Source organism: Onychostoma macrolepis, chromosome 24, assembly GCF_012432095.1.
Source record: "Onychostoma macrolepis isolate SWU-2019 chromosome 24, ASM1243209v1, whole genome shotgun sequence".
Classification (NCBI taxonomy): domain Eukaryota; kingdom Metazoa; phylum Chordata; class Actinopteri; order Cypriniformes; family Cyprinidae; genus Onychostoma; species Onychostoma macrolepis.
In genome coordinates, this window is record NC_081178.1 from 27,467,040 (window position 1) to 27,487,296 (window position 20,257).

Sequence of the window (20,257 nt, forward strand, 5' to 3'; positions counted from 1 at the left end):
ATGACTCATCAGAATTACTATGGTCAGATACAACTCCATGATCCATCTTCTCTTTCATCATTTTTTTCCTGAACTTGTTCTTTCCTTGCTTTTTTCCCCCTTCTCTTCCCAGTAGTTTTTCTTTTCAGTGTTGGTGTTTTAAAAAGACTGTCATCATGCGTCATATCAATGTCTCTAGATGTTTCTACTTCCACAAGACTACCAACAACATCATTTTCTATTTCGGTTATGTCCTGTACTAGTTTTTCCTCATTACACTTATTCACATTTTCCACATGACTAGCTCCTTGTTCACTTTTTTCACCATCCTCATGTCTTTTATTCTCATTTTTATCCCTGTCCTTTTCTTGTTGGTCTTCAATCACATTATTTTCTTCTTGTCCCTTTCCATCATTATTATGAATTGTTTCATTTTCTTCATTCTCTGGACAAGCTCGAACAAGATGTCCTACCTGACTGCACTTAAAACATTTCATTGTTTCTGATGTTACATAAATTACATAGTCAAAGTCATCAATCCTAAACTTTAGTACAAGATTCAACTCCTGTCCATTATTTAGAATCATATACACTTGTCTTCGAAAAGTGACAACATGCTTAAGTTGTGCAGATTTGCAGTTTAAGACTATCTTTTTAATCTTCGATACAACTTTCCCATGCCTTGCCAGTTCTCTTTCAATTACTTCATCTTTGATAAATGGTGGAACATTTGACAATAAGATCTTTTTTGCTGGTTGCATCAAAGGCATTACCGCTGTAAAAGCCTCATTTAAAACAATTCCACTTGTAACGATCTCATTAACTTTATTGACGTCATCTAAGAACAAAACAATTGCACTGTTCATTCTTGATGCTGACAGAACGCTTCTGTGACCAACAACCTGTGCAACAGCTAAACTGCAATCTTCCACAGAGCAGCGTTCCGCGGGGACAACTTTAATGGCATGCCGCCGCGTTAGCTGATCAAGCATCACACTTCCAGGCGCCTTACTTTCCTTAACTGTAGCAAAATCCCTGAAACAATCACAGACTCTACCCGAATATAATAAAAGGATAGAAAAACTCACTCAACTCACAGACAAACGCTCTCACTCCACCACACATCCAACTCCACCCACTCACTCCCAGCATGCACTCGAGAGAGAGAGAGAGAGAGAGAGAGAGAGAAATAAATAGATAGATAGATAGATAGATAGATAGATAGATAGATAGATAGATAGATGCATACATACATACATACACATATATGCATATATATACTGTATATACGGTCCTTAGCCTCACTTCATTTTAATTATGTACACATGACAGAAGGAGAGACATGAGGCCTGAACATTTACCCATTTCTTATTGATTGAACATGATGTATCATTTGCACAATTTAATTACAGCAATACAGTAAAAAAAAAAAAAAAAATGGATCATGGACACAAATGAACACGAGGCAATAGTCTGCAAAATCACTGTCAAGGGAGAGTTTTTACACAATTTTAAGTTTAATGAACAAGGTAATAAATGATGACTGTAGAAGATTAACTGATGGATACAGTGATGATTAGACCATAGTTTTTTGTTTTTTATTTTTATTATTATTATTATTTTTATCTCCATTTTTATCTTTTATCTCATATGTGACATCCTGCACCTTAAACCTTTAACACCTTCAAGTGATTGTGAATGCATTCAAGTCAAATTACCTTCATTTATACTAGATCCAGGTGACTGCAGTGACCATCTGATCTGGATACAGAATGGATCGGGTGGCTGTGGTGACCTCGGAATAAGAACAAAACAGACTAATATTAGCGTAGATGACATTCTTCTAACGATGTAACAAGTACATCGGGCATTATGGGGAGTGTTCCAGGTTCCGGTTGACCTAATTAATGCAGCCTTGCAATCCTTTAACGCATTTGAATAATATAAATGTGTTAGTGTGTTATGTGTAAGCCAGGTTAAAGAGATGGGTCTTTAATCTAGATTTAAACTGACAGAGTGTGTCTGCCTCCCGAACAGTGTTAGGTAGATTGTTCCAGAGTTTTGGCGCTAAATAGGAAAAGGATCTGCCACCCGCAGTCGATTTTAATATTCTAGGTATCAAATGGCCAGAGTTTTGAGATCATAGCGGACGTGAAGGACAATAATGCGATATGAGCTCGCTCCGGTATTGAGGAGCTAAACCATTCAGGACTTTAGAAGTAATTAGCAAGATTTTAAAATCTGTACGATGTTTAATAGGGAGCCAGTGCAGTGTTGACAGAACCGGGCTATTATGGTCGTACTTCTTGGTTCTAGTAAGAACTCTAGTTGCTGCATTTTGAACCAGCTGGAGTTTGTTTATTAAGTGCGCAGAACAACCACCCAATAAAGCATTACAATAATCTAACCTTAAGGTCATGAACGCATACATTAATGTTTCTGCATTTGAAATTGAGAGCATAGGTCCTAATAATGGAAAATGGAAATGGAATGTAGAAAAATGTGGTTTTACAAATGCTAGAAATATGGTTTTCAAAGGAAAGATTGCTATCAAATAGCACACCTAGGTTCCTAACTGATGACGAAGAATTTACAGAGAAGCCATCAACCGTTAAGGCCTTTTCACACTGAACGCGAAAATTTGTCGCAAATGTTCGGCACGATGGCACCTTTGAATCGAAACTATAGATTCTGGTGTAGAACCAAACTTTATTTATCTTAATTTAATGCTGTATATTGAGCAGCAGACGATATACGAGATACATGTCTGAGGAAAAATGCATTGCTGGTAGGCGTCATCTAGCGTACATGCATGAATTAGCATAAGGCGATCAATCGTTTCGCACTTTTGTGTTTAAACACCATTCGTCGGCGATTCGCCTCGCTTTTTCGCATCGCGCTCAATGTGAAACACCTTTAGACAGTGCATTCCTTACTATCTAGAAGCTTCACAGTTTCCACTAAAACATTACAGTGAAATATTTCTTTCACTGAGCAATGTTTCACTCTCCCTGCTGGGACAATGATGGATGGTGGATCATTAGGCATTTGCTGGCTGACATCTGGTTGTTGATTATTTTGAGTTGTAATGTATGAGAAGGGATGTGGCAGAATGAGTGAGATGACAATGAATGTTTCTTTAAAAATTCCACAAGAGGCTTTTACTAATTTCTCATTGTCTCTCAAATGCAATTAGATGGAATTTTGTTTCCACTGAGAAAAAGTGCTAAGTTCCACTTAGTGCTGTTTGAATTTCTTATCTTTAAATCTTGTATTGGACCTGTGGACCTTACTTCATCTTGTAGGTGAAAAAGGCTTGTAAATACCAGTGTGCTACTACTGCGTATCTAAAGCACAATTTCACACTTTCATTTGGTGTGCTCTTTATACTTCAGTGTCATTTTTTTCCTGTGCATATGTAATGTAAAACTGCATATGACTGTAACATTCATGTTCATCTTTATGTATGAGAATAAAAGGAAAACTTAACTTAGCTTATGAAGACACATTCAGATGAATGGAGAGTGAAGTATATCCAGATATAAAGAAGATGCTTGTTACTGATGTCACAGTCCTTCATGTATAGAGAATCTTGAATGAATTGTTCTGAAGTCACTTCCAATCAAGCTGCTTATACTGGTCGATGTGGTGAATTGTGAGTTCAGGATCACAGACTGAATCTGAAGTGAAATTTGTGTGGGGTACAAATCTTTCATCTGATTTAACACGAGTCTGTGAGACAGAGTATAGTGACTGAAAGCTGTCTTAATGAATCTGTGCGACAAAACTAAAAGCTGGCTTAACGTTTGTCTGTGTGACAGACTAGCACATTTCTTTGCGACAGAACTGAAGGCTGATTTAGTTTCTGTTCAACGAAACTGGAAGCTGATTTGACGCGTGACAGAACTCAAGCTATTTTAGCCCATTTCTGTGTGGTAGAACTAAAGCTGACTAAGCGCATGTCTGTGCAACAGACTAAGGCATGTGCGAGTATGGATGAACTTATATATCTTATTTAATTGTACTGGGAGGAGTTACGGTCAGCTAAGCGTCAGCTGATGCTGCTGTCATGCCGTGGTCTGCCTGAACTACGCTTGAGCACCATTCATCACTCAATCACTAAATCTACATTTACATTTAAAAATTTTTTCGATTGCTAACAAGCATTGTTCAATATTGAAACCACATTTTCAAAACTGTTCATACAGTCTGCATTACCAACATGAATCTTGGCCAAATGGTTCATCTCACTTCCAAAACTCACTCAGACCAACAAAACACTTCATATAGGTCTCAAAATAAGCTTGTTTCATCATAACCCTGGGAACAATTCTCATTAAAAAAAACATACATTTCATTCATAACACACTGATTTCAAAAATACTAACAACAGGGAGCATTATGTAAACGATGAACTTTTATCTTTGAAGTTTGAATGATTTGTCACAGAAGTATTTCATCATAGGATAAGAATAACATCTTTTCATTTTACTAACTGTATTACAGCACAAAGAATGAAGGAGAAAAACAGCATTTCCTATTTCATTATATATTCATTATATACACAAAAACCCATCAACATTTACAAAATGTACTTGTGAAAAAATAAAAATAAAAACATAAAAATAAATATAAAAAGTTGAGAAAAATATATATATAAAATAAAATTTAAAAAAAATCTGAAGCAATAATTACACACACACGAAAAAACATCATCAGTCTAGTATAATGAGGTGCTGTATGTGCAGTATTGGAGTCCCAGCTGCTGCAGGAGTTTGTATGTTCTCTCTCTGTGTTGATTTTGGTTTCCTCTGGGTTTCTCCCACAATCCAGAGACATACAGGACAGGTGAACTGGAGACTGTAGTGAGTGTGAAGATGAATGTGTGTGATGGACTGGCCATCTGTCCAGGGAGTTGTCCTGCCTATGACCCAGGAAAGGCTCCAGCCTCCTGACCCTTCATAGGACAAGCGCTAGGAAAAATGGATGGAATAGATGGATGGACGGATGTTCAGTACTGTGCCACTCTTTACCCCCCACCAATGTGTCTTCCCTGATCCATGTTTCCAAACAAAATCATTCCAAAGCCATCCATTTATCAAAAGAACCAAAAAAGAAAGAAAGATAACCAAGAAAAGAAGTAGAAGACTAAAAATAGGACATCCGGCTTGGCTTACAGCTAAAATTGCATTTAATTGTGTTTGGAATAATTTTTATTCAATTTCATAATAAATATTCTGCTAAGCTTTTATATTTCAATATAATTCCTGCAGAAATTGACAGTTTGCAATCATCGTTCTGATTTGAATGTGCTTTTATCAGTTTTGAAAGCAGTTTGTTAGCATTTGAAAAATGTGCTGAAAATGTATAGTGTTTTGCCAGTTGTGGAGTATGTGTGACAAAAGTGTTTGTGGATTTTGAAAAATGTGGTCATTGCATGCATTTTTTCTGAAAGCAATGAAAAATGATTCACAGTTTGGTCCGCATAGACTTCTGTATTGCTGAATGTGTGAACAGTTTTAAAATGTGGCTTCAGTATAGAACAATGCTTGTTAGCAATTGAAAAAAACATGTAATTAAGAATTTATAATTGAAAAACATTATGCATATCTTTATCTACAAATCAAACCTTCTCTTTTATGCTCAAATTAAACATTAGATTAAGAAAAATTACAACTGAAAATAGTTCCCACTTATTTCACCAGTTTTTTAAAGAGCAATGGCCAGCCAAATTTGAAAATTAAATTACACATAATTGTTACACACACAGATTTGGAACAACAGATTTTGTGTGAAAATAAATCATACAATTGGTTTATTTTGTTTAAAAATATTATGAATGTATGAGTTGGCAAGGGGGGTATTGATGCATAGTATTGATGCAAATACTTTATAGCTAAAATAATGTTTTTAATAATGTCCAAGTTAATGCTTGTTCAAAATAATCACTGTAACAAATTTTGCAATGTTTTCTGCTGATTTTGATAAATAAAATAATTTTTATTCAATAAATATACTGTCATTAAAATATGCTCATATAAAAATATATATTTTTTAAAAGTACAGAAACAAAATTATTTTAAAAAGTAAAGATTTCGTAAGCAATGAAGGAGATTCCATAGTAATTTAATATAGATTTACAGTAGTAAAAACAAATATTTTATTATATGATATGATTAATATCAAATTTTTAAGTATGATGGTTTCATTATAAACATGGTGATTATCTCTAAGGTGGACACCCAGCTTAATATCTGATATTTACCATCTGAATCTAACTACAGTATGTCATGTCAACAAATGGAAAAGTCAGCCGGCTATTTATTATATTGTTAATAATTGTGCCTTTCACCCCAACGTTTTTTTACGCCACATACAATACTTTTACATATTCTTCTTTTTTTAAAAACTTAAACAAAACAAAACTGAAAATCATTAAGAAGACCTTTGTGTCAAAATATATTCAAAACTTTTAGTGATTCTCATTTGCTACTTAAATCTACAACATTTATATATATAAAAAAAATCAAATATTAGATCAAATTAGCAGAGAATCAACTTTGTGCTGCTGCTAACAATCGCGTCAAGGATCTGTCATATTTGCACATGCATCTTGAAAAGCAGACGTTTTGGAAAGTACTACTCCAAATTTTTGTGCCATCTATTGATTTAGAGGAAAATAAAATCAAAGGCACCTTTTACCCCAGGGCGCCTTTAGCCCTGTGGTACCCTATATAAATTCAGTCTCTACTGGCCAAATGTTACGGTTAAGGTAGACATTTAAATAGTGCATGATTTATATTTGTATAATCTACTCCACTTTCCCAAGAAACATCTAAAACATCATACATCATCACATCTTCGATGTGTTTTAGAGAGTTGTTGATTCGTGTAGCGAGTAATAATGAAGGAAGTGTCTGTACACCTGAGAGAGAGCATGGCGAACAATGCTCATGGCCTTACCACCCTGAGCCTGCCTGATGTCGCCTATTTGCAGAAGCTAAAGACGAGAGTTTTTGGACTAACTCCCTGAAAACTTTGTACTGTGAGTGAGACCTAACTCTTTGTATATGAACTACGGATTGCAGCTGGCAAAGACTACGGTGAAAGGACGGTTCCGAACTTCCCAGTTCATAACAGTGGCTGAAGCTTCATGACAGACACTAACTACACTAGGTAACCATAACTACAGACACACTTCAATCACTGAGCTCTTAATTGTTTAAACTTGATGTACTGATGTGAACGGGTGGATAAAACAGGTGTCACCTGTCCTTACAAAGATGGTTTAATGAAACGATTGTTATGCCAGTTTTACTTTACCCAATTATGCTATTCAAGGATTATATTCAGGGTAGAAAAGGTACCTCTAGAAAAGGGTTAGTTATGTAAAGAGTTTTTTTGATTGTGTTTTGAACTGACCATTGAGTGTATGTACATGTGAGATTGTGTAAATGTTTTGTGAATTGTTTTGTACTTTTCAAAGAAGTTCGATTACTTGTTGTTTTTCTGTACATTAAGAAATGAGAGCAAATTGGAATAATACCCCAACCAACTCAAATTGGTTTATTGTTGTTTGTTTTATTGTTGCCTTTGGCTCAAAGGGGTTGTAAGAAAATAAATGTTGAGGACGTTGAAGATCTTGATGAAGATGTTTAATGCAGCATAGCAGTGACAAAGTACATGTAGTACCTTGGGTTTAACGGAGTCGGAATGAACCCTGAACATCCTAAGCTCAAACCTTTTATACACTTACAGTTTACTACCCTTAATGGAAATGAAGTTCCTCCTGTTGTAACAGCTGTGGTCTGTATGTTAATGAAGCTCTGATACCCCATTGTCTGAGATGGTTCTCAGTGTTCCACACCCATTCCTATTCTACAATTGGTCACCATTTGTTCAGGAGGTCATCATCCCAAATGGTTCAGAATCAACATAATTGTTACCTTTCTTCTTCTCTATAATAATTAATACATGTATAAGTTGGCACCCCAGACCCAGTCAGTCTGCTACACAGCATTCACATGCATATGAATGGAAGTGAAGTAAACAAGCGTTCTACTCTTTGCCAAAAGCAAATCCAGGTGAAAAGAAATATATTTAAATTGTGCTTTTTCAGACACACTTAATATATTTATATTATACTATACTAAGTGCATATTAAATGTATTATCTTGAAACAACTTTAAGTATATTAAGTGTATTTCAAGATATGTTTAAGTTAAATTTTAATCTATTTGTAATATATTTAATATATTGAAATTGGGTTAAATTGGAACCACTTTAAGTATATTTAGTGCAATTTAAGTGTATTTCTTAAAATACATTTAAAATGTACTTTTAATACTTCATGAACTACATTTCAATTGTATTTCAGCTCATTAGATATGCATTAGCATTACACTACTAGTATATTATATTATATTTATTAGTATTATATTTTCAGTATATACAAACACGTACACTTTGATATCTAGAAAACTTTAATGTATTATATATTGTGTACATTACAAATATTCATAAAGTACATTAAAAAAGTACAGCAGCATACAGGTGCTGGTCATATAATTAGAATATCATCAAAAAGTTGATTTATTTCACTAATTGCATTCAAAAAGTGAAACTTGTATATTATATTCATTCATTACACACAGACTGATATATTTCAAATGTTTATTTCTTTTAATTTTGATGATTAGAGCTTACAGCTCATGAAAGTCAAAAATCTGTATCTCAAAATATTAGAATATTACTTAAGACCAATACAAAGAAAGGATTTTTAGAAATCTTGGCCAACTGAAAAGTATGAAAATGAAAAGTATGAGCATGTACAGCACTCAATACTTAGTTGGGGCTCATTTTGCCTGAATTACTGCAGCAATGCAGCGTGGCAAGGAGTCGATCAGTCTGTGGCACTGCTCAGGTGTTATGAGAACCCAGGTTGCTCTGATAGTGGCCTTCAGCTCATCTGCATTGTTGGGTCTGGTGTCTCTCATCTTCCTCTTGACAATACCCCATAGATTCTCTATGGGGTTCAGGTCAGGCGAGTTTGCTGGCCAATCAAGCACAGTAACACTATGGTCATTGAACCAGCTTTTGTTACCTTTGGCATTGTGGGCAGGTGCCAAATCCTGCTGGAAAATGAAATCAGCATCTCCATAAAGCTTGTCAACAGAAGGAAGCATGAAGTGCTCTAAAATTTCCTGGTAGATGGCTGCGTTGACTGTGGACATCAGAAAACACAGTGGACCAACACCAGCAGATGACATGGCAGCCCAAATCATCACCGACTGTGGAAACTTCACACTGGACTTCAAGCAACATGGATTCTGTGCCTCTCCACTCTTCCTCCAGACTCTGGGACCTTAATTTCCAAATGAAATGTAAAATTTACTTTCATCTGAAAAGAGGACTTTGGACCACTGAGCAACAGTCCAGTTCTTTTTCTCCACAGCCCAGGTAAGATGCTTCTGACGTTGTCTCTGGTCCAGAAGTGGCTTGGTAGCCCTTTTCCTGAAGACGTCTGAGCGTGGTGACTCTTGATGCACTGACTCCAGCTTCAGTTGTCTCCTTGTGAAGCTCTCCCAAGTGTTTGAATCGGCTTTGCTTGACTGTATTCTCAAGCTTGCGGTCATCCCTGTTGCTTGTGCACCTTTTCCTACTCAATTTCTTCCTTCCAGTCAACTTTGCATTTAATATGCTTTGATACAGCACTCTGTAAACAGCCACACCTTTCAGTAATGACCTTCTGTGACTTACCCTTTTTGTGGAGGGTGTCAATGTTTGTCTTCTGGATCATTGCCAAGTCAGCAGTCTTCCCCATTATTGTGGTTTCAAAGAACAAAAGATACCCAGAATTTATACTGTAGGGATGGTCATTTATTCAAACTCAGATGTAAATATTCTAATATTTTGAGATACTGATTTTTGACTTTCATGAGCTGTAAGCTCTAATCATCAAAATTAAAAGAAATAAACATTTGAAATATATCAGTCTGTGTGTAATGAATGAATATAATATTCAAGTTTTACTTTTTGAATGGAATTAGTGAAATAAATCAACTTTTTGATGATATTCTAATTATATGACCAGCACCTGTATATACTTTGGTGAAAAACAAAAAAACATACTATTAAATGTACAAGTATGTTTATAGTAGTCCCCGATTAGTCAACGCTTCGATTCGAGGATCCTGATTCGACTCCCAATCTCTCAGTCGAATATTCGCGGGGTGTTATTATTATCATGCCATTTTGGCTATATGGGGTGCTCAGTGTCTGATTTCACATCGAACTACCGGTTTTCTCCCAATAAGTTAATGTACAGCCTATTATGACAATGCTGTCAATAAGAATCTTAAAAGAAAGAAGCTTTAAATAAATATTTTAAGGTGTGTTAAATCTATAACTTCCCCTATAGATTTAAGTTTCGCTTTCTAATCCGTCACCGACAGAGCAGCATTCTTGGCGGCAGGGATTTAAATCTTCAACAAGACTCAAATTGACACAGGCAGAGTGAAAGACTGGGTTTTTTTTTCGATCAGGTAGGGTATAAGTGATTTCAAAACGTTTCAGTCGGTTTATTTGTATCGTGTATATCTCGTATAAGATGCATTTGGTTGAGTTACGCTACAGTAAAGCGCTTCATTGTAGTACGGTGATTATCTCTTCAGTGCGCGGTGCGAGCAGGACAACAATGCAGAATATTAATAACTATGACTGGCACTGTCATATATTGTACATAGCATTATAATGAGAACACTATTATAATAAAACACTGCGATTTTTTTAGTGTTTAGTTGTGTTTCTGCATGTTATTGCGTGAAGAACGCATCCACAAAAGGAGATCATTCAGAGCCGCGCAGACGCGTTTATGTGCATTCGGGGCATTTTGTGCAGATAGCCTATAAGTGGTAATATTAACGTTATGCTATATAAATAACAAAGCGAATTCTATGTGAGATAAATGAGTTAAATCCCATTTATTAAAAACCTGCTGCTTCATTCTACTCTTCAGAATGAATAGTCAGTCCTCAGTCCTCTTCATTCAGTCCTCTTCACCGAGTATTGTAAAAAAAAAATTTGTGAATTCTTAAGGGTTTTGCTGACGTTTAATGTTAACTATCTTTTAATCAAAACATAAAACATTATTTACCCCGTTTGTATCTGCGAGGCGTCCGTTACACATTTTCCCTGTGTATTTATGACTGTGGAATGTCTGTGTGATGAAGGGTCAGAAACGTCTGGATCCATTTGCGATAAAACTTTAATGGTGCAAGATGGGCAGGGTCAAAACAACAGCGTAGAGAATCACAAAACACAATCCAAAATCAGTAACAGATACCAGGCTATGGTCGGGGCAGGCAGCAGAGAATCAAAGACGGAGAAGCAAGCTCAAAGGTCCAGAGGCAACAGGCAGGCAATCAGAGAAAAGTAAACAGTCCTAGGTCGATACACGGTGAATCAAAGAATCAGAAGAAACGCTCAGAAATTGTGGCCGGGGCTAACAATACTTCGCAATGGTAGATGAGAAGAGCACAGCTTAAATAGGGAATGGAAATGACAAACACCTGGGGTAGGTAATCAGGCCAAGGCACGGGGCATGTGGGTAATGTGGTCCATAATGGTATTAGTACTCTGGTGAGGGGGCCCTCCGGTGGCGATCGGAGAGAGCCACAGAGGTGCGGTTTGTGACAGTCTGACTTGATTATTGGTAATGTATTTTTCCCCACCCCCAAATATATGATTTGACTATCAATCGACTATCGGCATGATTCGAAAATTCCGATTTGACTATGAAAATCCTTAGTCGGGAACACCCCTAGTTTATAGTATATTTGTATTACTACAAACATACTCAAGTACATTTTAAAACATTATACAAAAAAGATTATAATGAATGAAAAGACAAATGCTATGCAAAAGCTATCTTATCCATTTGTAGAACATTTCAGTTATACCTGTATTACTGAAAAGTAAAGAATTTTACATCAATGAATAAATAAAAATTGCATTGTGAGAAAAAATAAAAATAAAAATTTACAGAAAAACAAAGTGCAGAAGTGAATAGATGTGTGTGCAAAGACTGAAGTTCAAGCAACAGAATAGGGAGGGATGGAGGGGGTTTTGGAGGTGGACGAGGAAATGGCGCAGGGATGGTGAGAGGCAAAGGTGCGGGGATGATGGCAGGCTGTGGCGAAGGGATGGTGATGGGAGGATGACGATGATGCCCTGGCAGCTTAAATGGAGTTTGGCACATGGCACAGACCCAGAGCATCCCAGTGCTGACAACACACGGCGGAGTCGAGGGAGCAAGGTGCCAAGATGTAGATGGTGTGGCTGCCAACATCTGGGGCCGACTGATGGAGACAGAGCTGGTGGATCCGAAGGCGCAGACGGAGGGCCGATGGAGCTGAGCGTCGTCGCAGGTTCCGGAGACCTGGGCACAGCCTAGTCATCCTGGCATACAATATTTTGTATGCCAGCTTTAGGAAAAAAACTAAAGAGAAACAAAATTAGAAAACTGATTTTTACATGAATGACTGAAAGGAAGCACAAATTAGCCACCTGGAATGGACACATTTCTAACATTTTTCTTCCAAGACTGACCAAATCACCCTCCATTAGGCCTGATTCAAAAATCTCTATAACAGATGTGATACGATATTAAAATATACTTACTATTCCTTTGCTTGTCTCTGCACTCAGATTTCAGTTTGTCTTCTATAGCAGTTGATCTGAAAAACAACAAATGTTAATATTTCTCACACGCACAAAAAAAGGCAAATGATGATTGATGATTTGTTTTCTATTTATGAATGACAGAACAATGTACCTGGTCGGAAATATAGTCAAAAACCTTCCCAGCCTCAGCAGTTTCAGATGTACTGTATGCTCTTACAAGCAGCCCTTCTTACAATTGAATCTTTGTTCTTATCTGTAATGAGAAATATATATTAGAAAATAAAGTCGATAAGGTTGTCAAGCTTGAACAAATATAAACACCAATCAACCAACACTACCACAGTTGGGTGATCAGCTCAAGACAAAGTAACTGTATGTTCATAATCATGGTTTTTCAAAGATCATTAACCTCGTTACAATGAAGCCAAATTGTTCAGGAAATCAGAAATAAATACACTTCATGTTGCAAATAAAAACTGATAATGTTGTACATGTTATAATGACTAATTTTATTTTATTTTTTTCTGCCAATGCATGTGTCAAAAACACGACTGGTATAGACAAATAACGTTAATTACATACAAATCTTACCTGAAGTCACAGTGAGGTATAAAGCCAGACGCCATACATGCTTGCAGAAGCTGGTAAAAATAAGAACATACCGCTATATTTTCGAATTAATTTCATAGTTCCCCCAACGGATTTTTACATGAATGACTGAAAGGAAGCACAAATTAAAACTGATAATGTTTTTCATTATCCACAGCCATATCACCCTGCAGCCCAAGACTGGTTGCCCATGGAAGCTAAGCAGGGCTGAGCCTGGTCAGTACCTGGATGGGAGACCTCCTGGGAAAACTAGGTAGCTGTTGGTAGAGGTGTTAGTGAGGCCAGCAGGGGGTGCTCACCCTGTGGTCTGTGTGGGTCCTAACGCCCCAGTATAGTGACGGGGACACTATACTGTCAAAAGAGCACTGTCTTTCGGATGAGACATTAAACCGAGGTCCTGACTCTCTGTGGTCATTAAAAATCCCATGACACTCATCGTAAAGAGTAGGGGTGTAACCCTGGTGTCCTGGCCAAAGTCCCTCCACTGGCCCTTGTCAATCATGGCCTCCTAATAATCCCCATCCACTTGATTGGCTCTATCTCTCTCTCCTCTCCACCTGTAGCTGGTGTGTGGTGAGCGCACTGGCGCCGTTGTCCTGTGGCTGCCGTCGCATCATCCAGGTGGATGCTGCACGCTGGTGGTGGTTGAGGAGAGACAACCCCCCATGATTGTAAAGTGCCTTGGGTGTATAGCAATACACAATAAAAGCGCTATATAAAATGCTTCATTCATTCATTCATTCAAAACAATTTGAATTATGTCATCACTCACCCTTAAGATGCTTCAAACCATCTAAGACTTTCGTTCATCTTTGAAAGAAAAGCAGAGATATTTTATTGAAATCTGACTCTTATGTCCCTCCGATGAAAAGATTCATCAAAGATTCACCATCCCTGTTTCAAAAGGTTCATCGTAAAAAAACATCGCCAAAGTAATCCATATGAATTGCGTGGTTTCCTCCAAGCGCCCTAAAAAGACACGATCGCTCTATATAATACTGTTTAAATTTAGACTTATATTCACATTCAATTGACATTTGCACGCACATCATATTTGATTTACGAAGCTCTCTGCTGCGAGCTCATTATCATACGAACCAATCAGAGCCGTTCAATGGCTCTGGAACCAATCAGGATTAGTCTGTGTTGTTTGAATTTAAACACAAATAAAAAATTTTTTTTTTTTTTCCAGATATGATGTTGAAATCCTTGTGGGAATTTCAGAAATATATATTAGAAAATAAAAGCATCAAGCTTGAACAAATTTATAAACACCTAGCTTATTACAATTAATGTATCATGTAATGAACAACAGCCTAATCAACCAAAGTAGCATAACCCATATTAAACAACATATTTTAAATATTGTAATGGTTAATAATATTTGACAAAGGTTTGTACACTGTAAATGTTAAAAAAAAAATTCAAAATATCGTACTTTTCCAAATATTAAAATGATAAATACATAAATATTTAAAATATAACCATATGTAGGCCTACTGCAATATAAAGTCCATTGTAATCATTTTGTTATGTTCTTACACAAAGTACACATAAAATATACTTTAGGTAAGGGTAACATAAGTAGCCTATGTTTTCTGTAAATACACTAAAACGTCACTAAAAGTATGCTTGTGTTTAGTATATTCCTTAAAAGTGTAACTAAGAATATATCTATTTACATAGTATTTCTACTGTACTTTTTAGAAATATAGTAATAGTGTGCTTGTGTTTAGCATATTCCTTAAAAGTGTAATTAAGCATATATTTATTACCAACGTATTTCTAGTATACTTTTTTATAAATACATTAAAAATATGCTTGTGTTTAACATATTTCTTAGAAGTATAACTAAGCATATATTTAATACAAAAGTACTTCTAGTATACTTTTTAGAAATATATTAAAATGCAATTCAATATATTTTTAATGCACTTCAAATAAGCATGTTGGGAATACAAATGTATTATAAACATACTACTTGAATTTCAAGTATATTTTTAATACATTTAATACCACGTCTTTTTCACCTGGGAAGAGCCATTTTTTTCCCTCACAGACAGGTTTTGCGTAATCGCAGACAAATGCCCGAAATCTGAGGCAAATCTGTGCTCGTTCATGCGAATGACAATCACGCAGTGTGAATAATCAAAGATGTGATCTGAGAGAATCACCAATATGTTGGCAACTGTGAAATATTTGCCATGATAAATATCTGGACCTGTCTGTGATTCAAAATCCTGCTGTGTGAAATGAGTTCTGACTGAAAAATACATCGGCAATGACGACTTTGAAAAGTTTAAGTTCATCACAAGTACAGAGGGCATAAAAGTCTACACACCCCATTAAAATTCTAGTTTTCTGAGACCTATAAATAGATCCAAGTAAAATCTTGTCAGATCTTTTTCCACATTTAATGTAATATTGGAATAACCCTAAACTTTAAAGGATGAAAAAAAAATGGTTTCACAAGTATGCATATCCCTCAACTATATTTGCTTGAAACGCTTTTTTTGTTTTAATACAGCAGCAAGCCTTGGCACTTGTTATCAAATATTTTTACTGGGCATCTTTAGCCTACGAACCAGAGGAGGGAAAATCCTAAATGTTTTATCATTGCAGTTGTGGTCCCCTTGCATTGGTGCAACCATTGAACCTTAATTTCTAACATGCAGCATGTCTGTTTCTCTTCTAGTTCTGATGCTGTTGATCATGGCAATGCGACGCAGACGAAAAACACCTCTTTTCATCAAGGATGAGCGTGATGTGAGGGAGAATATTGTTCGGTATGATGATGAAGGAGGAGGTGAAGAAGATACGGAAGCTTTCGATATGGTCACCCTGCGTAATCTCAATATCATACGTGATTCAAAGGTCCAGGATGTCAGTCCAGAAACAGCCTCTGTCTACCCATACTCAGCTTCTGCTGCGTCCAGGACATCTTATAAAACACTTCCTGACAACATTGTCTTTCAAGACTTTATCTGGGATAGGCTGAAAGTGACTGATGTGGATCCCTCTGCACCACCGTACGATTCACTGCAGACGTACGCGTTTGAGGGAAATGGCTCCGTAGCAGAGTCTCTAAGCACACTGGAATCGCCCAGTTCAGATTCAGAGCAGAGTTATGACTACCTCAATAACTGGGGGCCGCGCTTCAAAAAACTAGCAGACCTGTATGGAAATCTCGAAGGAAGCAGTATTTTCTCCTAGCCTTTCCTATCAAGGAGAACTTTGGCCTATAAACATCTGAGAACATAACAACTGTTATTGCTCTAAATGTGTAAAGGCAAGGTGTAAGGTCTGCATTTTGTTTGTTGGCTTCATCAGATTTGCAGAAATAAAATCATGGTACCAGAGTTTGATTTGGTAGATGAACTGTAGTTTCCTCAGATCTGGCCACTGCCCTGGAGAGTTTAGTTCGGACCTTAATCAAAGATACCTGAACAAGCCTATTAAGGTCTTCAGAGACCAAACACTCCAAAAAACTAATTATGATGTAGTACTACCAAAAATCATGACACTAATCCTTATATGCATAAAATCTCAGCTGGACAGACAGTGATCCATCTTTTCTGAAATGTTAAAATATTGGGTGTGCAGCGGAGCCAATTGACCTATCGGTAAGCCCCTCCACCTCGAACACAGATGAGCCAATGACAGTCGAGTATTAGATGCACGGGGAGCGGAACTTGGACATCTTTAGATTTCAGAGCCATAGAGAAACATTGGAAGATCCGAAGCTTGCATCGGTTTGATGGTGTTTATGCTAAAACAAAATGGAAAAACTGTGTGCCTGGGGTACTTGTAATACTGATTCCAGGTATGCTGAGAGGATAGGCAATAGAATTTATTTTATTACATTTCCTAAACCCAAACAAAATGTCCCTAAGCATTCAACCCCAATCCCAATGAAGACAAACACGTTCATTTTCTCTTTGTCATACTCTCATTAAGTTACAATTTTTATCTGCTCAAGCAGAACGTTAATGTTATCTTGCGTTTCAGCAAGGTACCTCTGGCTAAAACTAACGTTAAAGTTAGTGCATCCATGCTAATGTACAAACCTAAATAGCGGACTGTTCTCACGTCATGTACAGTGTAGGTCAAAAACACATAAACGTAGGTCTACATTTCAGCGCCTCTCCATATTAAACTGGTTAAATGTACATTAATTTAATCGTACCCTGCGATTCATGAACAGTGTTGATCCTGCATGTTGTCATCCTCGTGATGACCGTAATATGAGACTTCTCCGCTTGCATTGTGATCTGTAAACCCTTGCTCCGAGTTACCCACCATATTTATTTTAAAATATTTTATATATCCCTCCATGGAATATTTAATTCACACTTGAATAGAGGCCCTTCTGTGTCCAAAATTGTTCAAAAACATCGTGGGACAAGGTTTGCACACTGACAGCTGTCATTGTAAAAGAGTGAGCAGCTCCGTTTATTTGTCCAAGGGAGCAACAGTAACTAAGGGGGGCAGGGTTTACCGATAGGTCAATTACTGTATCTGTAGCAATCTAAAAAATTTGTATCTATATTCAAATAAAACCGTAAGTGGGCTTAAACCAAATAAAGTCAAATCACATGAGCCAGTTTTAAATATATTTCTGTTCCCTTCATTTTAATATCAATCAATATTATATATATATATATATATATATATATATATATATATATATATATATAATATATAGGCATCAATATATGTCTGGTATGATCCATTACATTTCTTTTTTATTATAATTCTAACTTTTCTTTAAATATCTATAATATCTACAATAATACTAATCAATATCTACAATAATACTAAGTTTTAAATGCAAGGAAAATATTATTTATTTATTCATTCATTCATTTTCCAGACTTTGTATAGTTTTTATATTAGGACAGTCATCCATAAACTCATGTCTGCTTGCCGGCTTCAGGAAAGAGTGAGACAGAGTAACATTGTGTATCATATAGTACAAGTTAATTTAAATAGATAGTAAACATGTATATGATTCATTATATTAGAGATTACTCTTGGCATAACTCTGATTTCTGAGAAACACACAGAGACAGTAACACAGTTGATTGATTTGCATTCATTATTTCATTCATAGTGTTTACACTCATTCATTTCACACACTCAGAATTGCATAGTGGTTTGAGAGGTTTATGTAAATATTGTGCTTTCCCTGGCTCACCCGTTATCCAGCAAACACAAGAGCTTGACTGTCTCTGCTGAATATATATATATATATATACAGTGTATATATATATATATTGTTTTTTTTCTGTTTTTTTCTCAATTATCCGGTAGAATTCGTTATTTGTTTTAAAGCCATTTTCTGTGCCTTTCCAAATAAGGTATAAGCAGATGCCTATCCAGGACACTGCCAGTGTGGACACTGTAAAATACACCATTAGAAGCGCTCATAAATGGCTGTTGAGATGTTATTCTCAACTAAAAGTGAGTGGAGGCTTGGACCAGTAAACTGTATTCATTACCTCATAGATTAACAAGCGAGTTAATTACAGTTACGGACTTAAAGAAAATTACAGATAGGTGAGTTTGATGATGGTTTAAGCTAAACTCTCCAGTGCGTGGCCCTCCAGGGATGCGGTTGAGGAAACCTGGTGCACTGTATATAAGCCACTGCATAAATTTAAGATATATTCATAATGACAGACCTGTACTTTTCAGAATGTCTACATCTTATAATTCCACCTGGTTAAAGCTCAGATATTTCTAGATCTTGTTTATTTGTTTAAATTTGTTTTTGAGACTTTCAGAGAAATATTTGTGGAAAGGTTTTTGTAAACCTCAGCTTGTCAGTTTATATATAGACTTTAAGCATTCACTTTATTGTGATGTGTAGTTTCAGTCTAGCTCAAAAATAGTTTACAGCAAAGGTCATATGTAGCAATTTATTTCTTCTTATTATTCTTAATCTTATTATTATTAATTGTAAAGTTTACATACGCTTTAGGAGTATATGCTACTGTACCTCTATGATATTAAACACTGTCCAGCAGTCACTGTTTACAAAGATGTACATGATTTCATGAAGCTACACTGAAACTCATTTGTGTAATAAAGTGAAAGCTTGCACAGGTACAGTATGTGCAATGCTGATGGTTTTATAATTTTGTTGAAAATCTTAAATTGGCAAATTAATGCAGTTTTGTATATGCTTTTTTCACTGGTGATAAATACCACAGTCAAAGCAGACGTGACTAAAGCCCGGTACACACCAAGCCGACTTCAAAGAACTAGAGCAGACGAAAGCCGATGGAGTTGTCGCCTCGCGTCGGCAGCGTCGGACAAAAAAGCTGCACGTGAACACACCGCACAGACTTCAGCTGACTGCAAACTGAACCGACTGCGTTCTGCGCCTGCATGAGAGGATTTAGCTGTCTATATCAGCAGATATCAATAGTAAATATTCGTTATTCAAATGGAGAAATCAAAACAAAGATATGAGATAAACGCAGATATACGAAATGTAAACGAAGCAGCGCTTGCTTACCATTTTGAATATCAGTAACGTTGATAACTTTCATTATTTTAAGCAGCTCATGTTGTTATGAAAATATTCGCATATTGGAATGCTTGGGCAAGATCATGTCACATTAAAAAACAGCCTTTTGTCTGTCTTGTCTTCATTTACTTGCCCGTTTTCATCACTTTCGCTTTAATTCTCCTGCACAGACTCGTTCGCTAAACTGAACATCCAATCAGAGTTCTCTCTCTCACCGACAGTCCACGACAGCCCGACGCCAATTCAACATGTTAGAATCGGACAGACAGTCCTGGTATCGCAGAAAACTGATATCCCCATTTAACTGCAGGAACATCAAACTTGCCAACTCTTTTAATTTTACATTTTGAAGAATAAGAAATGAAAAATGTTTTAAGGTTTGTTTTTTAAGCCTATTTAGTGAACAATAAAAAGAACAATTGATTTTCAAACCCCTCTTGAATACCTGCT

General features: G+C 36.3%; 1 protein-coding gene across 3 annotated transcripts in view; it reads left to right on the forward strand.

Moving 5' to 3' along the window:
• The window catches only part of LOC131533640 (cadherin-7), a 156,035-nt gene extending 139,550 nt beyond the window's left edge, over nt 1-16,485 (forward strand). For all 3 annotated transcript variants that reach the window (XM_058765999.1, XM_058766002.1, XM_058766001.1), the window contains one exon: nt 15,968-16,485. In XM_058765999.1, the coding sequence (XP_058621982.1) occupies nt 15,968-16,485 (518 nt within the window). The remainder of the gene's footprint in view (nt 1-15,967) is intronic.
• Nucleotides 16,486-20,257: the final 3,772 nt, after the last annotated feature.